The sequence below is a fragment of the Phlebotomus papatasi genome, chromosome 2, assembly GCF_024763615.1.
Source record: "Phlebotomus papatasi isolate M1 chromosome 2, Ppap_2.1, whole genome shotgun sequence".
Lineage (NCBI taxonomy): Eukaryota > Metazoa > Arthropoda > Insecta > Diptera > Psychodidae > Phlebotomus > Phlebotomus papatasi.
The window spans coordinates 92,370,403-92,389,338 of NC_077223.1; the positions used below are offsets into that span (position 1 = coordinate 92,370,403).

At 31.6% G+C, this 18,936-nt stretch overlaps 1 protein-coding gene across 7 annotated transcripts in view; it reads left to right on the plus strand.

Moving 5' to 3' along the window:
• LOC129802393 (uncharacterized) overlaps nt 1-18,936 on the plus strand; it is a 209,251-nt gene that overhangs the window by 181,192 nt on the left and 9,123 nt on the right. For 6 of the 7 annotated variants that reach the window (XM_055848161.1, XM_055848164.1, XM_055848166.1 and 3 more), the window contains 4 exons: nt 2,624-2,818; nt 5,922-6,070; nt 12,371-12,466; nt 12,745-12,942. In XM_055848161.1, coding sequence (XP_055704136.1) covers nt 2,624-2,818; nt 5,922-6,070; nt 12,371-12,466; nt 12,745-12,942 — 638 coding nt within the window. The remainder of the gene's footprint in view (nt 1-2,623; nt 2,819-5,921; nt 6,071-12,370; nt 12,467-12,744; nt 12,943-18,936) is intronic. The other variant, XM_055848165.1, reaches the window with a different exon arrangement.

Genomic DNA, 18,936 nt, shown 5'->3' on the forward strand with positions numbered 1-18,936 from the left:
GTAGTTCGTGCGAGTGGGGTTACATTGATATACGGTAATTCTTCTCATAGGGGGAGGTGGGACTACTTTGAGCTATGGGGCTACATTGTTATACGATTTTTTTCGCATATTTCTAAAGGAAATTGGGTTTTAACATGAAGTAATTTGGATAGACAAAATAATTGTGTATCTAAATAAAATAATTGTAAGGACCAGCCTCATTTAGAAATAGGCGAAAAAGTCGTATAACAATCTAGCCACACAGCTCAAAGTAGCCCCACTTCCTCCTATTTCTAATTTATTTCTAGAAACCTAGAAAATGTGAAGATTAATTTATTCATACTTCGGCAAATAATAATTTAAATTTGAAAAATATTTATTTCAGAAAAAGCAATAAAATTATCCTGTAAATATATGCAATCCCCAGATGCTAATTGGGTGAATTAAATTCATTTGTGAAAAAATTAGGATTAAAGTTACCAGTAGAAAATTAAGAATAGTCAGTCAAAAATATAATTTAGTAACTCAATTTAGAACTTTAAAAACAGTTAAATTTTTGTAGAAATTTTGGCAAACAGATCATAAAGAGATTTTTATTTTATCTGCAACCATATGAAATGCTAATTATTTAATTTTAAACTATTTTGTTAAAAAATACTCCCTCCGTTCCGAAATAAGTCGTACGTTTGGGGAAAAATTAGGGATTAAGGAATGGTTTCAGAGAATGTTTTTGTTATTTGCAAATATCTTATGTATGAACTATCCTCCATGTTCAGGGATAATATGGGGATCCTTTCACGATGGTAAGTTGAGGAATCCATATGTTGAAGTTGTCCATTTTTCGCGTTTTTTTCAAAGAGCTCCGGTAGATAGTTAATTACTAAAAAATGGACTGTGATTAACATTACAGGCTAGAATTTGTTCTAAATTTTTAGTATGCACAAGTAGAACTCAACAGTTATTACTGATATGACATTTTTTATATCTCAAATTTTGCAGAATGAGTAATAAAAAGAACATCCTTTTTTATGTGTTCGAATACCTGGGTGCAGAATGGTGAGAGATACAGACTTGGGACCTTCAGAGGACCCCTCATAAGTTAACCCTGGGACCATTTATATGTTTCTCTAAAACATATCCAGAATTGAAAAAAAATCGCACGACGTGTTTTCGAGCAATCCCGAAAAACATAATTTTGGAGGGGAAGGGAAGGGGTGTTGGCAAAATGAAGGACATATTAATGGTCTCAGGGTCAACTTATGGGGGGTCCCCCGAAGGTCCCAAGTCTGTATCTCTCACCATTCTGCACCTATTTTAGATTGAAAATAAAACTCAAAAAATAAGACATTTTTAAGACATTCGTTCCTCAACTTACCATGAAGATTGGATCCCAATTTTAGTTCTGAACATTAACAATAGTCCTTTGGAAGAGATATTGTTGATACACAAAACTTTTACCAACAAACTTTCCCTTAATCCCATTTTTTTCCCAAACGTATGACTTATTTCGGAACAAAAATTTTTCCCAAACGTACGACTTATTTCGGAACGGAGGGAGTAGTTTTTATTATGGAGCAAAATTTAACATGTTACTGACCTAATTTAATTTTTACTAACCGAATTTAATATTTAACTGTTCATTTGTCTTTTTCCACATTTTATTGACCACATACCGACGTTCAACAGACGTTTTAACTGTATTATAGGCATTATATAAGAATATTCTAAATTTAAAAAAAAAAAAACAATATTATATTTGCAAAATTAAAGAATATTTTACACATGATTGGAGAAACACTAATCTTTCCAAAACTTAGTTTTTGTTAGTTGTATTTTATCCTAGTATTTCAAGCATTAATTAGTTGATTAATTTCCAACATATTCAAAAACTTAATATGCTATACAACGTATGTATTAGCAATCTTCTCGATCTTTAATAACAGTTACTAGTATTTTAAATTAATTAGAATGCATCACATACCATAGGAGTATTATAACAGATAAATCATTTATTTCAAGTTTATCATCTTGTCTAATTAACAATGCAACGAAACGGGATTGTTCAATTTTAATAGAATCCAAAGTTCTCTCTGACTCATTGACTTATTTCATTGGATTTAGGTCAGGATTCTAGTTCAAAACTTATCCTCCACTTTTGATTATGTCAGTCAATTTGAAATCTAACACAGTTTTGCATTTCTAACAATAGAAAAGCATCTTATCACAAGTTTAATATTTTCCTCGCTTTTATTGATAATGTCACACTTTCCCTTTGGCATAATCTTCACTAATGACTGCTTTTCACTCGCGGATGATTTCCTGTGTCAGCCTTCCTGAAAATGAATAATCCGATATAAATCAATGTGCATCATTAAAATATTTTCAGGTGATAAAGCGTGGGCGATGAGAGAAAGAGAAGAAAAATGTCACTGAAAGAGATGCTTTGTAATGCTTCCCTTTTGCTCTTGCACTGTTGCAAATAATTTTCCAAATATTTATATTGTAAATGTCTCTTAGTCTCTAGAGCTATAGAGTTGTGCTGTGTTTAATTAAATTTACGATTTTTCATTCAGAACTATATCTGTTTTTTTTTCTTCTTTTCTCCCCATCCTTTTCCCGCTCTTTTTTATCGAAACACAAGCAGCTCCCCATTCGCCAAGACGACAGAAATTAAATTTACGAATGAAATCACTGAGTTTGGATTCGCCGGAATCGTCAGAACTTCATGGGCAGATGAGGAGACGAGGCCATGCGGGACCTTCCAGTTCGAACTACCATGGTGGGTCAGGAGGTGCTCTTGAGCACAGCACCCCTCCATCAAACAACAGTCGCCTTCACTGTAAGTTAAACGATAATTTGAATATTCAACAGCTTAAATTGATTACCAGTGTTGTTAAATTATACGATAACCAAAATTTTCAAGCATATAAGTCTTTAAAATAAATCCGAGACTTTTCTGAGATTTCCTACAAACTTTTTGTGATTTTTGCTTAAACGTTAACTATTACTCAATACACTATAATAGTGAAACATTGAAAGGATGTTTAAGTTTTACTTAAGAACCCAAAGTCTTAAAATTAAATATTTAAAATTTAAATCATGTTTCTTATTTCAAAAAAAAAAAAATAAATAAATAAATAAAGAATAAGGGAAGAGTACCACGGATCGAAATATTAAGAGACATGCTCGTTATTTAGCTGAAAATATAAGCTTCAAAATTCTTTTTGGTATTTTTGTGTATGCTAATCGATATATTAGTGATCCATTCAACTATATGTGCATTTGAATTTTAAAATTTTAGAACAAATTAATAAAAAATAGTTGTAATTGCAACAAAGTACTCTGTGCCTCGGATCGTCACAAATTTAATCAGGTGTCTCACGGAAAATTGGTTTTAAAAATTAAATATGAACTAATGCCCTGCATTCTTGCGAGAGTTAAATTGTAAAAAGTAGCTAATAATTTTTAAAAATTAATTTGAATTGGTGCGACAATCTGATAATAACCTGACGATCCGAGGAACACTGCCGATCACTGGTGCTCTTCCCTTATTCCAACTTAGTACAAATAGTGCAACATAACTAAAATATATAGTAACCATCCAAATCCCTACAGGCTTAATTCTCTTATTGTTTGAGATATTAATTTGAAATATTTAATTTGAAATAATTTGAAATTTTAAGTTATGCTAAACATAACCCCAAAAGATATTTACAGTAGACTCTCTCAAATTCGGGCATATCGGACCGAAATGTCACCCGAATTAGAGAGAAATTCGTGCGCCAAACAGTTTGAAATGTAAACTTCAAAAATGTCAACAAAGTTTTTGAAATATAACTGCTGCCCGAATTAAAAACTATCCCGATCTTAAAAAAGCCGAATTAGCGAAAATTCGGCAAATTCACAATACAAATATTTTTCTGGTAATAGCAAAATTTGGTAAATAAAAAATACAATTTTAATAAGTAAAACAATCGTCTTTGAAAATGGTTCATAATAGCTCCTGCACACCTTTGGGATCGGGATAATTTCATAAAGTCAAAACTCACATCCCTTTCTTTCTCAAATGTCTTGCATATCTCTATCTTATACGGGCTTCAGACCTAAAGCTTACTCAGCTGGCTTAACTCCTCTAATTCCTTATCAGGCATGATTTTTTGGGGCATTGTTGATTAGGATTAAATGGATTAAATATTAAGATTTTAGATTTTTGAGACCTTCGGGAACTGAACTAAACCTCCAGTCTGAAGCCGGCCTTACTCTTTTGTACTCTTCTTCTAATAAATATCACGCAAAATTAAATTTCGTTCAGTCCAATTTTGAGTCCGTAAGAATAGGATACGCTATATGCAAATGCCTTGAGAAATAAAGGAAAGCGAATATTGATTTCATTTAATTTTACTGATCTAAAAGGTGTACCAGAGGCGGAGTCATAACTCCTTGATTTTCCCTTTGCAAATGATATAATCACTACTTACAAAATTTGTTGATTTACATACAGTAGACTCTTGATAATTCGACTCTTTTAAGATTGGGCTGCTTTTAATTCGGGTGACAGTTAAATTCGAAAAAAGTTTGTAGATATTTTTTAAATTTGACTACGATTATTTATCGAATGAAGCAAATATCCTTAAATTTGCCATGGTTTGCCTTAGTTATGATTTGATTTTGTATTATTAAGGGATTTTCATGAAATTTACAATAAATATCAGTAGGGGAAACTGGGGAACCACCAAACACGGGGTACCACCAATAAGTAATTTTTATTTCTAAACTACTTGGACTATCTCGACCATTCCTTCAGTGGACAAGCATCCCTATAGTGACTATAAATTCCTATCGGTATTATCCTCTGATATCCAATATCCGATTAAAAAATCGCAGTGTTTGGTGGTACCCCGTGTTTGGTGGTGCCCCAGTTTCCCCTATATAAACTTAATTTGTGCATGCAGGGGAACAAAAATCGTTAGACTTCAAACAGTGTGACGCCCGAATTTCTCTCTTTCAGGTGACATTTTGGTCCTAAATGCCCGAATTTGATAGAGTCTACTGTACCATCCTTAATTTTTACTTACAATTTCTTACCATTTATTTCTTCTTCTTAAATTTATTAGGGACACTATACTAAATGAGTATTCCTTCAGGATCTAGATTTTCTAAACACCAAAAATTGTCGAAATTTTTCAAGATATATATTAAGTCGAATGCTTTTATATAACAATAATAACTCAAAATTATGTGTCAAATATTATTTAATGGAAAATTTCAACAGTTAAGCCATTGCGTTATGTAGGGTATAATTTGTACGGGCTTCAGACCTAAGGCTTAGCCATATGGCTTAACTGTTATAATTTCTTATCAGTCAAGATATTTTGGAAAATTTAACTTAGGATTTGTATTATTAAGGCCAAATGACCTATTAGATTCTAGAAGAGCAATAAAATTGGTTGTCATTCAGGATTCTGAGACCTTCGGGCACAAGGCTAAACCTCTAGTCTGAAGACCGCTTTAAATTTCCGGACAACACGCAATAATTCAGTAATTTATGGAATTCTAGAGAACTTTGTAGATCATCTAATTAAATTTCTTATCACTTTTAAGAGAGTTTTCCAAACTCAAAATTAGTTTGTTCAAATTACCGAACTATCCGGAATTCCAAGTTTAACCCATTTTGCAAGTCTAAACTTTCCTATAAAGTTTTATGTGAAATCCATCGGAATTTGCAAAAGTTTCAATATTTTACTGCAATTGAATATTTATTCCCCTAGGATAAATTACATGTGAGCAAAATCTGCATTTTAACAACACTGGCTGATTTATAAATCTCTGAATCCTATGTAATTCTTCCCAGTTTAAAAGCTCTAAACTTCATCACATAAAAACTCCCAAACAGTACATTAATTTTCCAATTTCTCTCGTGTTCTCTTTCTCTTCCAAAATAGCTCCCTCGAGCCCTTCGCAGCAGCAACGGAAACTTTTGTATGCCAACCGTGGTCTTCGGACTGGATCAGTGGATTTGCCAGACGACGTGGAGAAGAGTTTATCGTCAGCCAGTACCTCACCATGTCCATCTCCCGTAAGACAGAATCAGGTGGCGCACGCTTGTCCATGTGCTTTTGATTGATTTCACCGCCAATCGATGGCTTATGGGAAAATTCTTTTGACTTGAGCCTTACTTTTAAAACAAAAAAAAAACAACAAGTCATATGTAAATATTTTACAAGAGCATCAAATCGAAATTGCCATAATCCATTTTCCAACTTTTGATACGAATTGCATGGCAATAGAAGTGAATATCCAGCGCTCAATAATTATTTATGGCCCGTCGCACGGTCCTGGAGCTATTCAAGTCATAAATAATTTTCGCGATACCCATTCGTTTAATGTTTAATTCCTCTCCTGTGGATGCCAATGTTGTACTGGATTATTCAATTTATCTTTCTGTAAGACATAAAATTGATCTACTGCACATTTTAAAATACGAACTTGTTTAAAATTGAAAATTTGCCACTGTTGCTTCATCAAATAAATTTATAACGACGGATGCTGTGGACAAAAAGAATGATTATCGAGGGAATTTTCTTCATTAAAAGTCTTATAGTAAGGTTCTATACTCAAAGTTGTCATTAAGAAGCTTTATGGGGCAAGAAAACGCGGCTTTCGGATATTAGCCAAAGTGAATTAAAAAATTAATTTTAAGTACAAATACTTTTATTTAATCTGAACAAATTAGCTTTCTTCGTTTCTTTGTTTATATTAATGTCACTGATAAAAATGATAAAATGTGTTGAAGCGTCATTTATTGATTCAAAATGCAAAATCCGTTCGGTGCGATCACGTTCAGCTTTTTTTTTTTTTTTTAAATATTTTTGAAGTTTTCTTTTATTTTTTTTCAAAATCCAACTTTAAATAACTTGAGCTTTATGAGACGCGTAATTTTATCCTCTACAACTTTTCCGAACATGCCAAGGATGTAGGACACTTTTTTAGGTCTTTTTGATTTTGAAAATTTGTCATAACTTTCCCAAAAATGAAAGTTACGACAAATACTGATTTAACTGACGAAATTGCTAAATCACTACACTGAGAGAAATCCGAAAAAGTCAAAATAACATTCCGGAAATGTTAATTTTACCCTGCAGTATTGATCCGAAATCGGTGTAAATATTACCCTTTTTAGGTGTATTATAGGTTAAAGGTATACTTTTTTCATGTTGATTTTACCCTAAAAAGCTGTAAAATTAACATTAAAAAATGTTGATATATATATTTTTGCATCCGAAAAGTGTTAAAGTTATGACGAAAAAAAGTTAATCGTAGCCTCTTTTTTTTTCTCAGTCTAAGGACGAAACGGCAAACGACAAATCAAGCGACAATCTGACAGATTATTGTACGTTATGCATTATCAGCATTATGGCCCAAAATCGTGTTTTTCAATTTTACATTATACGATACAAAATTAGTTATCCATTTTTATCATACTTTTAAATATATTTCGTGAGTCTACAAAAATATCGATCGATATTTCGCTCATCTGTCTTTTTAGGACTTGTTCGAAAACGTCAAGTTTCATTCATTATGTTGTACTTCGTAAACCGATATGTACGAAAAACCGATTCGACATCGATTGACAAAATGTCAAGTAACGTGCATTATCGGGCGGTCTATTTAAAAATTCAATTGAAACAATTTTTTAACGAACCTGTGATTTTTTGCTATAACTTTCAAAGTTCATTGATGTGCATCCCCTGACACTTTTTCGACACGATCAAATACATATAAATCAGCTGAATTGAGCACAAATTTAATTCCAAATTCCCCAGAGTTTTTTCTCTAGTGAATTTCACGATGCTCCATATTTTTCCAATAACACCATTTGAATACATTGCTGAGGACATTTTTTTGCAATTCACTTTGTAGCTCATGACATAGTTTGAAAAAAAAAAACTTTTATATGCTTTTGATTGTGTTTGGGAATGAAATATTTGTGCTTATATCCAGTTCTCTCAGCGCACGAAGCTCTCACAAATTTTATTCAACGAAAACAAGAGCTTTATACTTTGATTGGCTTGGTCGTGCAGCTTAAAAAGGCAGGTGGACACAGGAAAAAAAAGCTGATGAATGCTTTTATGCACAATTGTTACTACAAAAAAAGTAGTATAAAATTAACCTCTATAGATATAGTGCATTATTAACTGGGGATTATCTGAGCTGTTGCATTTTTTTAATGCACAAAAAATTTAATGCCTCAAGCGGGTAAACTTCCAAGGGGTTTGTTTGAAAAGTAATCAATCAATATTGGATTTTCACCCTGTCAGAATAATCTCAATCAAAGACAGAGATTTCTCTCTTGCTATCTCACGTTCATATTTCTCAAGTTTATACTGATGGTGTTTGATTTCAAAAAGAAAATTGTCTAACTATATTGATTTTCTGTCTACTGCTGATATTATTTCTTTTTGTGAGAATTTCGCAAAAGGTAAGAAAGTATATCTGCACAGAATAAAATTTATTTGCTAACGTAATTCCGATAATTTCTAAAAATGTATACGAATTTTGTCTTTTGAGGGAATATTTTAATATAATCAAATATTTCATAAAGCTTTGTAGAATGATAAATTCTACAGGTTTTATCGTTTAAATAAACGTAAAATCTCTTTGGGGTCATATTTATTTAAAATTCTAGTTTGGATATGTGTCCCAGTAAAATTTGAGGCTGTATAAACAGTTGATACTAGTATTTTTGACTCATCAATTTTATTTGTAAATTGAAAAATATTTTATTAAAAACTTCGTTTCCTTCGAAATTAAAATTCAGGCATTAAAATTTATTAGTTTCATCATGTTGAAAAAAAATTATTTGCACTTGCACAAATTTATTTGCTCGAGTTTTTCAGGGAAAACTTTACACTGAGAAAAAAACGGGGGTGCGATTAATTTTTTTTCTTCATAACTAACACTTTTTAGGTGTAAAAATATATCAACATTTTTTAATGTTAATTTTACACCTTATTAAGGGTAAAGTTAACATGAAAAAGGGTACCTTTAACCCCTAATACACCTAAAAAGGTAATATTTACACCGATTTCGGATCAATACTGCAGGGTAAAATTAACATTTCCGTAATGTTATTTTAACTTTTTCGGATTTCTCTCAGTGTAGGGTAAGATGGGGTAATGTGGAATCATGTCTAATTTGGAACTTTAAGATTTCCTAACAGTTTTAGATGGCAAAATAAAAAAAAAAACAACGAAGAAATACTCTCGAATGTAAAGTCTTGTACTTCTTCGTGGTCTTATTTTCCTCTTTGATCGTCTGAAACAGTGTGAAAATCTCAGAATTCCAAAATAGACCTGATTGCGAATTACTCCATTTTACTCTATATGCTAAACCTTCTTTGCCAGATTTTATGTTAACAATCCCAAAAACAGTTTTAAAATAGTTTTGCATCTTCTTGGAGAAATATATCAAAGTCAAGGACAAAATAATTTAGTGATTAGGGATCCTTATTGCACGCCCCCCCCCCTCGCCTTGTAAGTAAATCTTTCCAATATCAAGATTACATGTGATATCAATCTATCTATCCAAGAATTTTCTTTTATTCTTGACCTTGAATTATCTCATTTCAAGAGTTTTTAAAGGTTAAAGATAAAAATGCTCTGAGTAGAGTATTTCTTGTTCTATTGGTCTCAATTTATATTCATTTGGAAAACATTAGAATGTCAGTAAATTGGAATTAGTTTCCTCGGTTTCTTCTCTTTTTTATCAATGCTACCAAAGGAGACTGATTATGACCAACACTCAAGTTGAGCTCATAATAAAGTGAATAAATAATTAAATAATTAACAAGAGCAACATAAAACATTACCGTATTGTGAAATTAATTATAAACCGATAATTCATTAACCAAAATGAAAATAAATTGCATTTGTGTCCTATTAAGTAGATTTTCAGGCTATTTATCGCTCGTTTCCAATCAGTGCTGAACCACTAAATATAAAAAAATGAAATTTTAAATATGAAAAAAAATGATAATAAAACTAAAAAAATTGTGGATTTTGCTATTTAATTCTAAGAAAAAATCAATAGTAAAATAAAATTTTAAATACGTTCTGTGAATTTTTCACAAAAATTTAATAATTGAAAGCGCAATCTATATTTGACGAATTTTAAGAAATTTATTAAGGAAACATTATAAGCTTAAATTTTGTTATTCGCATGTAAAGACTGTAACTCTAAATTTAAAATTTTATGAGATAATTTTAAACGAAACGGTTGAAGATTTAATAAGCATGAAGTCCTAAGGCAAGGTGGCTGAATCAAACTCAGGATCTTGCCTTGGAGCTCTTTACACTGAAAAAAAAACGGGGGTGCGATTAACTTTTTTTCCTCATAACTTTAACACTTTTTGAGTCTAAAAATATATCAATTTTTTTTAATGTTCATTTTACACCTTTTTAAGTGTAAATTTAACATGAAAAAGGGTAACTTTAACCCATAATACACCTAAAAAGCATAATATTTACACCGATTTCGGATTTCCAGGAGCCTTTCAGGGCTTTTCTCACTACATCTCGTTCATGAAGATGATGCTCCTTTGTTTCTCCAGGCATTTGTCCAACCTAGTCATCACAAAAGCTAAAATTTCACGAAATTTCGTGAAAAAAAACACCTGTCCAAAATAAGGATTATTACCTCACTGGTGAATCTCTTAGAAAACTGACCATTTTTCACACGAAAAACGTAATTCACAAGGCAAATCTCACTTCAGGTCAAATGTATAAATCACCATTAATGTAAATCAACACAATATTCAATGAATATTCAATAATATCACTCAAAAAAAGCGAAGAAACATTGTTAGTACTTCATCACAGCTAAATAAGACTGAAGTAAACACGAAGTTCTGTCATATTTCTCGTAAGCAATTGCTCACACTGAATTTTCAACAAAGCAATTTCAACTCAAATCATATTCAAAATTTAACGTATTTAGTGTTAAAATCTTCCAAAGAGAACAAATATTTAGATAGAATTCATTATTCATCAAATATTGGAATAAAAATACATCATTTTAATCAATTTATTTTAAGTGTCCAATTTTATCCTCAAAGTGTCCAAAATAAGAAACTGGACAAAATTATGAGACTTTCCCCTACATCTTAATGGCTTACGTGGACCGAGAAGGCTAAAAACAAACAGAATATTTTCCAATATTTTCTCAAAATTTCTCTTTCAGCATAATACAAGAGTATTTAATTCAAGTTCTTAGGGATATAAAAGTACCACACTTAAACCATTTACATGTTCCGAAATATTCACTTAAAAATTTTCAAAATTCAGCAATTAAATTAAAAATATGCTCATTTTAAAAAATTCATTTTAACTTATTTCTTCAAAAGTTCAATGTGCTTTAGGCATTTCAAACCTTTAACGACTAGTGCCGTACCGGTGTAATAAAAAAACATCTTTATCATTATTTTGAGGACAAATAATAATCAAAAAAAATGTTTTTGTTTTTGGAGCGCCGGTGTCTCACTGGTCCTTAAAGCGTTAATTCACTTTAGTAAAATAAATTTCATCCTTTGAAATTTAAAATCTTAATCTGAGTATACGAATCAATCGTTTAAGACCAATATTTTTTATAAATAATTTTTTAGAATTGGAGGGATCGGGGTACATGGTTCAAATATTTTCGATTATTTATATTAGTTTAAGAGTTTCATAAAACTTTTTTAAAATCTGTGATATTATTATTCACCGTCAGATACTAAAATAATATTAAAAACTCTTTTTTATTGTGATATTTTTTTGATATATTTGAAAAAAAATCATTCATTGCAATTTATTGTAAAATTTACATTCTAATTTGAAAGTATATTTCGTCAAGGTTTTCTCAAAGCATACGAAGTATCGAAGTTAAAAGGGAATTACTCCTTATACCTGAAATCTGGATTCTTTCTGTGCAGAAATTTATAAATTAAAATCAGCATTAGAACATTATAAAAGACAAGGGAAGGTAGAGTAGTTTAACGTAAAGCAATGCTTTTTCGCGCTTTTTTGTGTGCTATCAGATTTCAAGCTGATGCAATCCTTTAACTGGGAAACTGAAAAGGTTTTTTTTATGTAATTTGAAACTTCTACTGCCGCTTCCGGAAGCGACACTCGTATCCTGTCTTCATATCATGTAAAAATATAACTCTCATTTTTGAAGTTTTGCGTTGAACTATCTCTTTCGCTCCGTATTTAGTTGAGCTTAGACAGAATTTCAGTGTAATTGTATCTTTTTACCATAGAGAAAAAAATATGCAATTTGCTTTTGACGCAGCTCACAAGTTTCACGTGGATGAAAAATGCGTCTAGTTAATTGAATAATGTTTTTTTCCCAACAGAAACCCCATCGGTTACTGCCAACGAATCTGTATGTTGTGCTATACAATTTCAAGGCTCGTCACCAGGATGAACTGGACCTGAAAGCTGGATATAAGGTAGGTCCAGAGTGCGTGATACAGGCGAGAATATGGGAAAGCGAGTATGATTGACGGGTTGACGGAGAAAAGCCCTAGGGGTAGTGTAGCCAAAGAGATGGGTTAAAAGGCAATTTCTCGTACGAGCATTGGCACATTTCTGCACATCGGTGCACATTTTGCCAGTGCATGACAGTCAAAACCACGACGCCAGAAGGCAAAGGCTCAATTGGGGACCGGGATCATTTTCCCTAATGTGCCAATTTGTCCATAACGATTTTGCATTTGTGTCAACATAGGTGACAGTAATTGATACATCGGATCCAGACTGGTGGAAAGGAAAGTGCCTGGGACGAGTGGGATACTTCCCATCCAAGTACTGTACACGATTGGCTGCCGGTGAAAAGCCCCTACAGGTCACACACAATCTGCAAGTCACGGATGGAGAGCGTGGAGACAGTGGAATGACTCTGCTCAGAGACCAGATTGTCATACAGGTAGACAAATGACTTTTTAATTCTTACACTCACCTCACACAGCCTCCAGGTACAGCTCAAGAGCAGATACAGTGGAGGACCATTGTGAGGCCTTAGCTTTGCTTTAAATTTCATTCAAAAATTCTGAAATGAACTTTAATGGTTTCTTCTAATCCCGGGTGATGCTTACGAATGAAATTTTGAACGTGCAAAAGGGTTTAATAAGGCAGTGTTCCTTGATAGAAATTTGAAGGCAAAAGGTGGCCACTTACGTGGGTACATGCACTTAGAAAAAAAGAGGGTGCGATTAACTTTTTTTCCTCATAACTTTAACAATTTTTGGGTGTAAAAATATATCAACATTTTTTAATGTTAATTTGACACCTTTTTAAGCGTAAAATTAACATGAAAAAGGGTAACTTTAACCCCCAATACACCTAAAAAGGTAATATTTACACCGATTTTGGATCAATACTGCAGGGTAAAATTAACATTTCTGTTATTTTAACTTTTTCGGATTTCTCTCATTGTGGGAAATAAGTACACACTAAAAATCAAGGTTATTCAAAATAGTACCGAATCAGAAAGGTATATACAGTAGACTCTCGCTCAATCGGGCGAAAAATATTGTTGACAATTTTCACGTTTAATTATGAAACTAATTTGCTCAAATTTGTTGTAATTCTTCCTATTTTATCGTGATTCTTTATAATTGAGCGCTTTTTCTGGAATTTACTTAGGCTTTGACGTTCAAATCAGTCCGGATGATATTTTGCCCCAAATGCCCAATTGAGAGAGAGTCTACTGTAGTAGGTGTCAAGCATCCACTTAGCAACAATGAATCATGTCAATTAGGAAAATTGAACTTTCAATAGCTTTGATTGTAATAATACGCTCAATTTAGATTGCAAAAATTGAAGAAATTGCATTTACGGAAAAACTAAATTAATATAGTATCAGGTATTACCAAGTAAAGTTGCATAACATTATTAATATTTTGTGTATTGAAGCAGAAAATTTAAATTGGAAAAACATTTTCGATAAATTTTTTCAAAGAAAAAGTCAAAGTTTTTTGTTGACAAAAGATTTTTATATAAGGAGAAATGTGGTGGGTACTTTTGAATTGGGACAGATTTCGAACAGGTTTTTCTCGTAATTTTTAAATCCAATTAGACTTTCATAAATATAATTTATCTTTAAAAACAAATTGACAGAATTAACGAATGGTAAAGCTCAGTTCCATCCAAAAATAGAAAAAAAAACTATTTTAATAGTGTTGTATTTCAAAAATACCCCACTTTCCCCTATTTCAGTGTATATTCAGGCAAATTTCAAAATTTATTTAAATAAATTTTAGGTTTAATTATATTTTCTTATATTTTCTTAATCTGTAGCAATTATTCAAGAAAACGACAAAATCAGTTAGTGATTCAAAAGTGATTGAAAAGAAACCAATACCAAGACGGCGATGGCCGTTTGGCTGTACTCAAAAGCAAAAACAATAAATAAAATTCAATTTACTTCAAATATTGCACTTCACGGACCAATGAGTTAATCAAGACAAATGACAAAGTGATGAATTGGCTGAATTAAACTTATAATATAAATAGAGAATTATTTTGTGCAAATGCTCATTATTCTTCTCTAGGCATTATTTTATATCAATTTAATGCACTGAAAACACACTTCTAAGAACAGAAAATCCAGCTTAAAAGTTAATTTATTTTAAAGTGTTATATAGGATCATCGTAAATGCAAGAGCATAAATTACATTGCATTTATATCCACAAAAAGTGTCTAAATCTTCCTCTTTTGCATGCGACTGTAAAGAGCGTATGCTCTCTCTGGAAAAGCTCAAACATCAATCTCACGCTTCTATTCTCTTTTTGCGCCCAGGAAGTGTGGCTTAGTGTGATGGAAATTTCCATGAATTTACAGATAAAAACAATGGGGATGGAAAATTCGCAGAATGCATGAAATCACAAGATTTGGGACAGTTCTTGCACTGTCAAAAGTGTTTTTGGTTTTTTTTCTTGGGTTTACTACCATCTCAAGAGATTTGGTAATGTCGTAGGGGGAGGTGGGGTTACATTTAACTGGTGCTATATTGAAAATGCTATTTTTCACATATTTCTAAAAGAAGCTGGACCTTGCTATAATTTAATATGGCCACACGATTGTTTTATCTATCTAATGGCCTATCTATACACATTATAAAAATTTGTGACCATATTTGATAGTTTTTTCTACAAATGCGTAGGTAATATGCTTCAATATGGGCATCAAATTCTCTAGTGTGTAAAGACCATAAATTACATTACGATAAAGCCCAGATTCCTTTAAAAATATGCGAAAAAATTACGTTTTCAATGTAGATCCAGTTTAATATAGTACTATCTCCCCTATTTGATTAAATCACATTTAGTTAGGACGATTTGTTACTCAAAATTTGTTCAGAGTGTTAAGGTAAAGTGCCCACGCTCGACCGGTTCCTGGTCTCGACCGGTAGATTTATTTATTCAATTTATTTATATTTGCTATAATATTTTGCGTATGATCTAAAATTAATAGGTCATTGATTCCATGAATAATACGAACCAGTGACAAATTCATAGAAATTGATGAAATTGACCATCAAACATTCATAAATTGACCCACCCACCCACCGGTCGAATCGAGGAACCCGGTCGAGTGAGGGTACTTTACCTTATACGATTTAATTAAGCTTAATGGACTTTTCAATCAACATATTGTTATCAAACGTTCATTCGAAGGATTATTTCTCAGTATTTAACTAAAAGGCGCCAAAAAGGTCTTAAAATTTTCGACTCGAATACAATGATATAAAATCCTTAACACTAATAAATTGACTAATCATCGGTAATTAATTTATTTTGATAAATTATTGTTGAGAATGGGTCTTTTCACAGTTGTCACAGATGGAGAAATATATCAAGGATTGGAGGGCCAGAAACATTCAAGCCCTCACCTCACGTCAATCGGTGGCATATCAGTTGCTCTCATGAAGTATTTCCTTTAGTCTTTAGGGTCTTTAGCGATATTCTGTAATAATTTTGTGGCACTACAATGATTTGTTAATTTATCGTATATCACGTAGACCTAAGGAAAAAACGGTAAGAGATATTAACTATTAGTTTTCCTAAAAACTAATAGTTTTCAGTTTTAAACTAAAATACCGTTGAATCATTCCTAACAACGGTTTTTAACTCTCTATCAGGTAGGACTGTCTCAAGACAGTCTTCACAAAAATCACATTTACATCGACAATAAAGGTTTTATTTATTTAAAAGTGCTATAGTGTCCTCGGTAATTGTCTTACAAACATCTCTCGAAAGTTTGAACTCATTTTGACTCTTCGTTTAGTTGCTATTCCCAGTTTTGTGTGGCAAAATCTTTTTGGTCAGTAAAAAATTCAAATTGGTCAGTAAAAAGTAAAATATTGGTCAATAAAAACTCAAATTCTGTCAGTAAAAAAATAAAATATGGTCAGTAAAAAATTAAATATGGTCAGTAAAAAATAAAATTTGGTCAGTATAAAATAAAAATTTGGTCAGTAAAAAATCAAATTCGGTCGGAGAAAAGTCAAATTTTGGTCGGTAAAAAGTCAAATTTGGTCAATAATTTTTTTTAATCAGTAAAATGTGAAATTTAATCAGTGGAAAATTAAATATGATCAGTGAATATTAATTTAGTCAATAAAAAACTAAAAGGAAATCAATAAAAGTTAAAACTTTGCATATCCGGATAAAAAATATTGCACATTTCGTATTGCGGAAACTTCGTATTTTAGTATATTTCGTATTTTACCATTTCGAATTTCATATTTCGTCTTTCCTAAATTTTGTAAAAAAATTAAACAGGTGCTACTGATAACTTTCCAAAGCACAGAAAATTTCCCTTTGCCGCAACAGGTGTAACTGATATCTTCCCAAAACACAGAAAATTTCCCTTTGCCTCAAAAGGCGATACAGATAACTTCTCGAAGCACAGAAAATTTGATTTTTTACTGACCAGGTTCTTAATTTTTTACTGCCCATTTTTTATATTTTACCGATCAAATTTCATTTTTTACTGATCAATTTTGATTTTTTACTGACCAAATTTGACTCTTTACCGACCATTTGATTTTTCTCCGACCGAATTTGATTTTTTACTGACCAAATTTTATTTTATACTGACCAAATTTTATTTTTTACTGACCAAATTTAACTTTTTACCGACCAAGTTTGACTTTTCTCCGACCGAATTTGATTTTTTACTGACCAAATTTTATTTTTTACTGACCAAAACATAGGCTGATAAAATTTGATTTTTTACTGACCAGATTCTTTATTTTTTACTGACCATATTTTATTTTTTTTTCTGACCGTATTTTATTTTTTACTGACCGTATTTGACTTTTTACTGACCATATTTAATATTTTACTGACCATATTTTATTTTTAACTGACCGCATTTGATTTTTTACTGACCAAATTTTATTTTTTACTGACCAAAAGGTTGCAGCCGTTTTTGTGACAGGTCAGAGAAAAAGCAAAAAAAATTGTGCAAAAAAACTCATTTCCAATTTCAAGAAAAATAAAGATTCAAAGATATCTGACTAAAATAAATTCATTTTTTACTGAAAGGTATGTAGTTCTACTTTGTTTATTTTATTTTTGAAAATTGGAAAGAGTAAAAATGTGAATTTTAGAAGCGAAAAGAGTTTCAAAAATTTTTATATTTTCTCATCTAGCGCCTAAGCTAAAAGAGATAATAAAGAATGGTTGGTATTTTCGACTTCATTGGATCATAATTATCCTAGAAAACACTTTCCACCAGAAGGTGAAGGAAGTTTTTTCGCATATTAAAGAAAACACCGTTAGAGGGTTAAGGTCAAAGGTATAAAAGGTTAAGGGAGCGTATTTCTCAATGGAAAAGTCTTGAAATGCCTGACAATCCTGAATCGATTCCAATCGTATATGCAGCAGTAATGAATCAATATCTAATTTTTATTCGAAATTTAAAATGAAAATGATACGATAAATGATACGAAAGTACTTCTGAGGTATAACATCTCAGTCACGAGTTTGAGCACTTTGCAAAGCCTGGGACGCTTTGCCACCATTAATAATTATTGCTTTAGTTAATTTGTTTTGGACAATCAGTTGGTCAAGTAATATAGCACTCGCTCTATAATGCAATGTCCCGGGTTTAAACCCCCTTTAGGTCTCCTAAAATTTAGTCTGAAATTCAGGTTTATAGAATATCAATTAATGTAATATAAGTAATCGCCCAAAATAGCTAACCCTCATAGTCGAGATTACTATCAATATACCTTCCCCTGGAGTTAGAGCAATAAAAGATCCTATCTTGGTTGAATTTTTCATCTCCAATTGCCTTCAATGAGCTCCCCTTATTTTTATAAGGGCAATTTCACCACAATTTTTTGCTATATCCCGCTGAAAAGCGAACTTTAATTTTTCATCGTGAGATTAGTGAGCTTAAAATGCCAAGAATTTCCATTATCTCCCCACCTACTTTTGCCATTCTTGCCCAAGAACCACGATATTTGCTCCGCAGGAGTTTATCAGCTTAAAGTTTCTCTTATTTTTTGTTATCCTGCACTCCATTATTTATCTCCAAATGGATATTGCGAGGAAGAATTACAAGGAAAGTCAGGCAATAGTGCTTGATACTTGATTGATTTATTCTCATTGCTTGCTAGAAGGTCGAAGTTTTAATATCAGATTCGTTTAGTGCTGCCTGAAGTTTTTCTCTTCATTTGTCTAATCCTTAATTAAATTTTTTAGGGGTTCGTTAATCGAAAAATCACTTAATATAATTGAAGTGTAGAATTTTGTACATCAAACTTTAATTAAAATTGTTTCATGATGCTTAATTTTTATTTAATAGTGTGATAGTAATAAAAGTACTAAGTTTTATAATCAAATAAATTAAAATAAACTTGTTTATATTATGATTCATAATGTTTAACCTAATTTATCTCTAGTT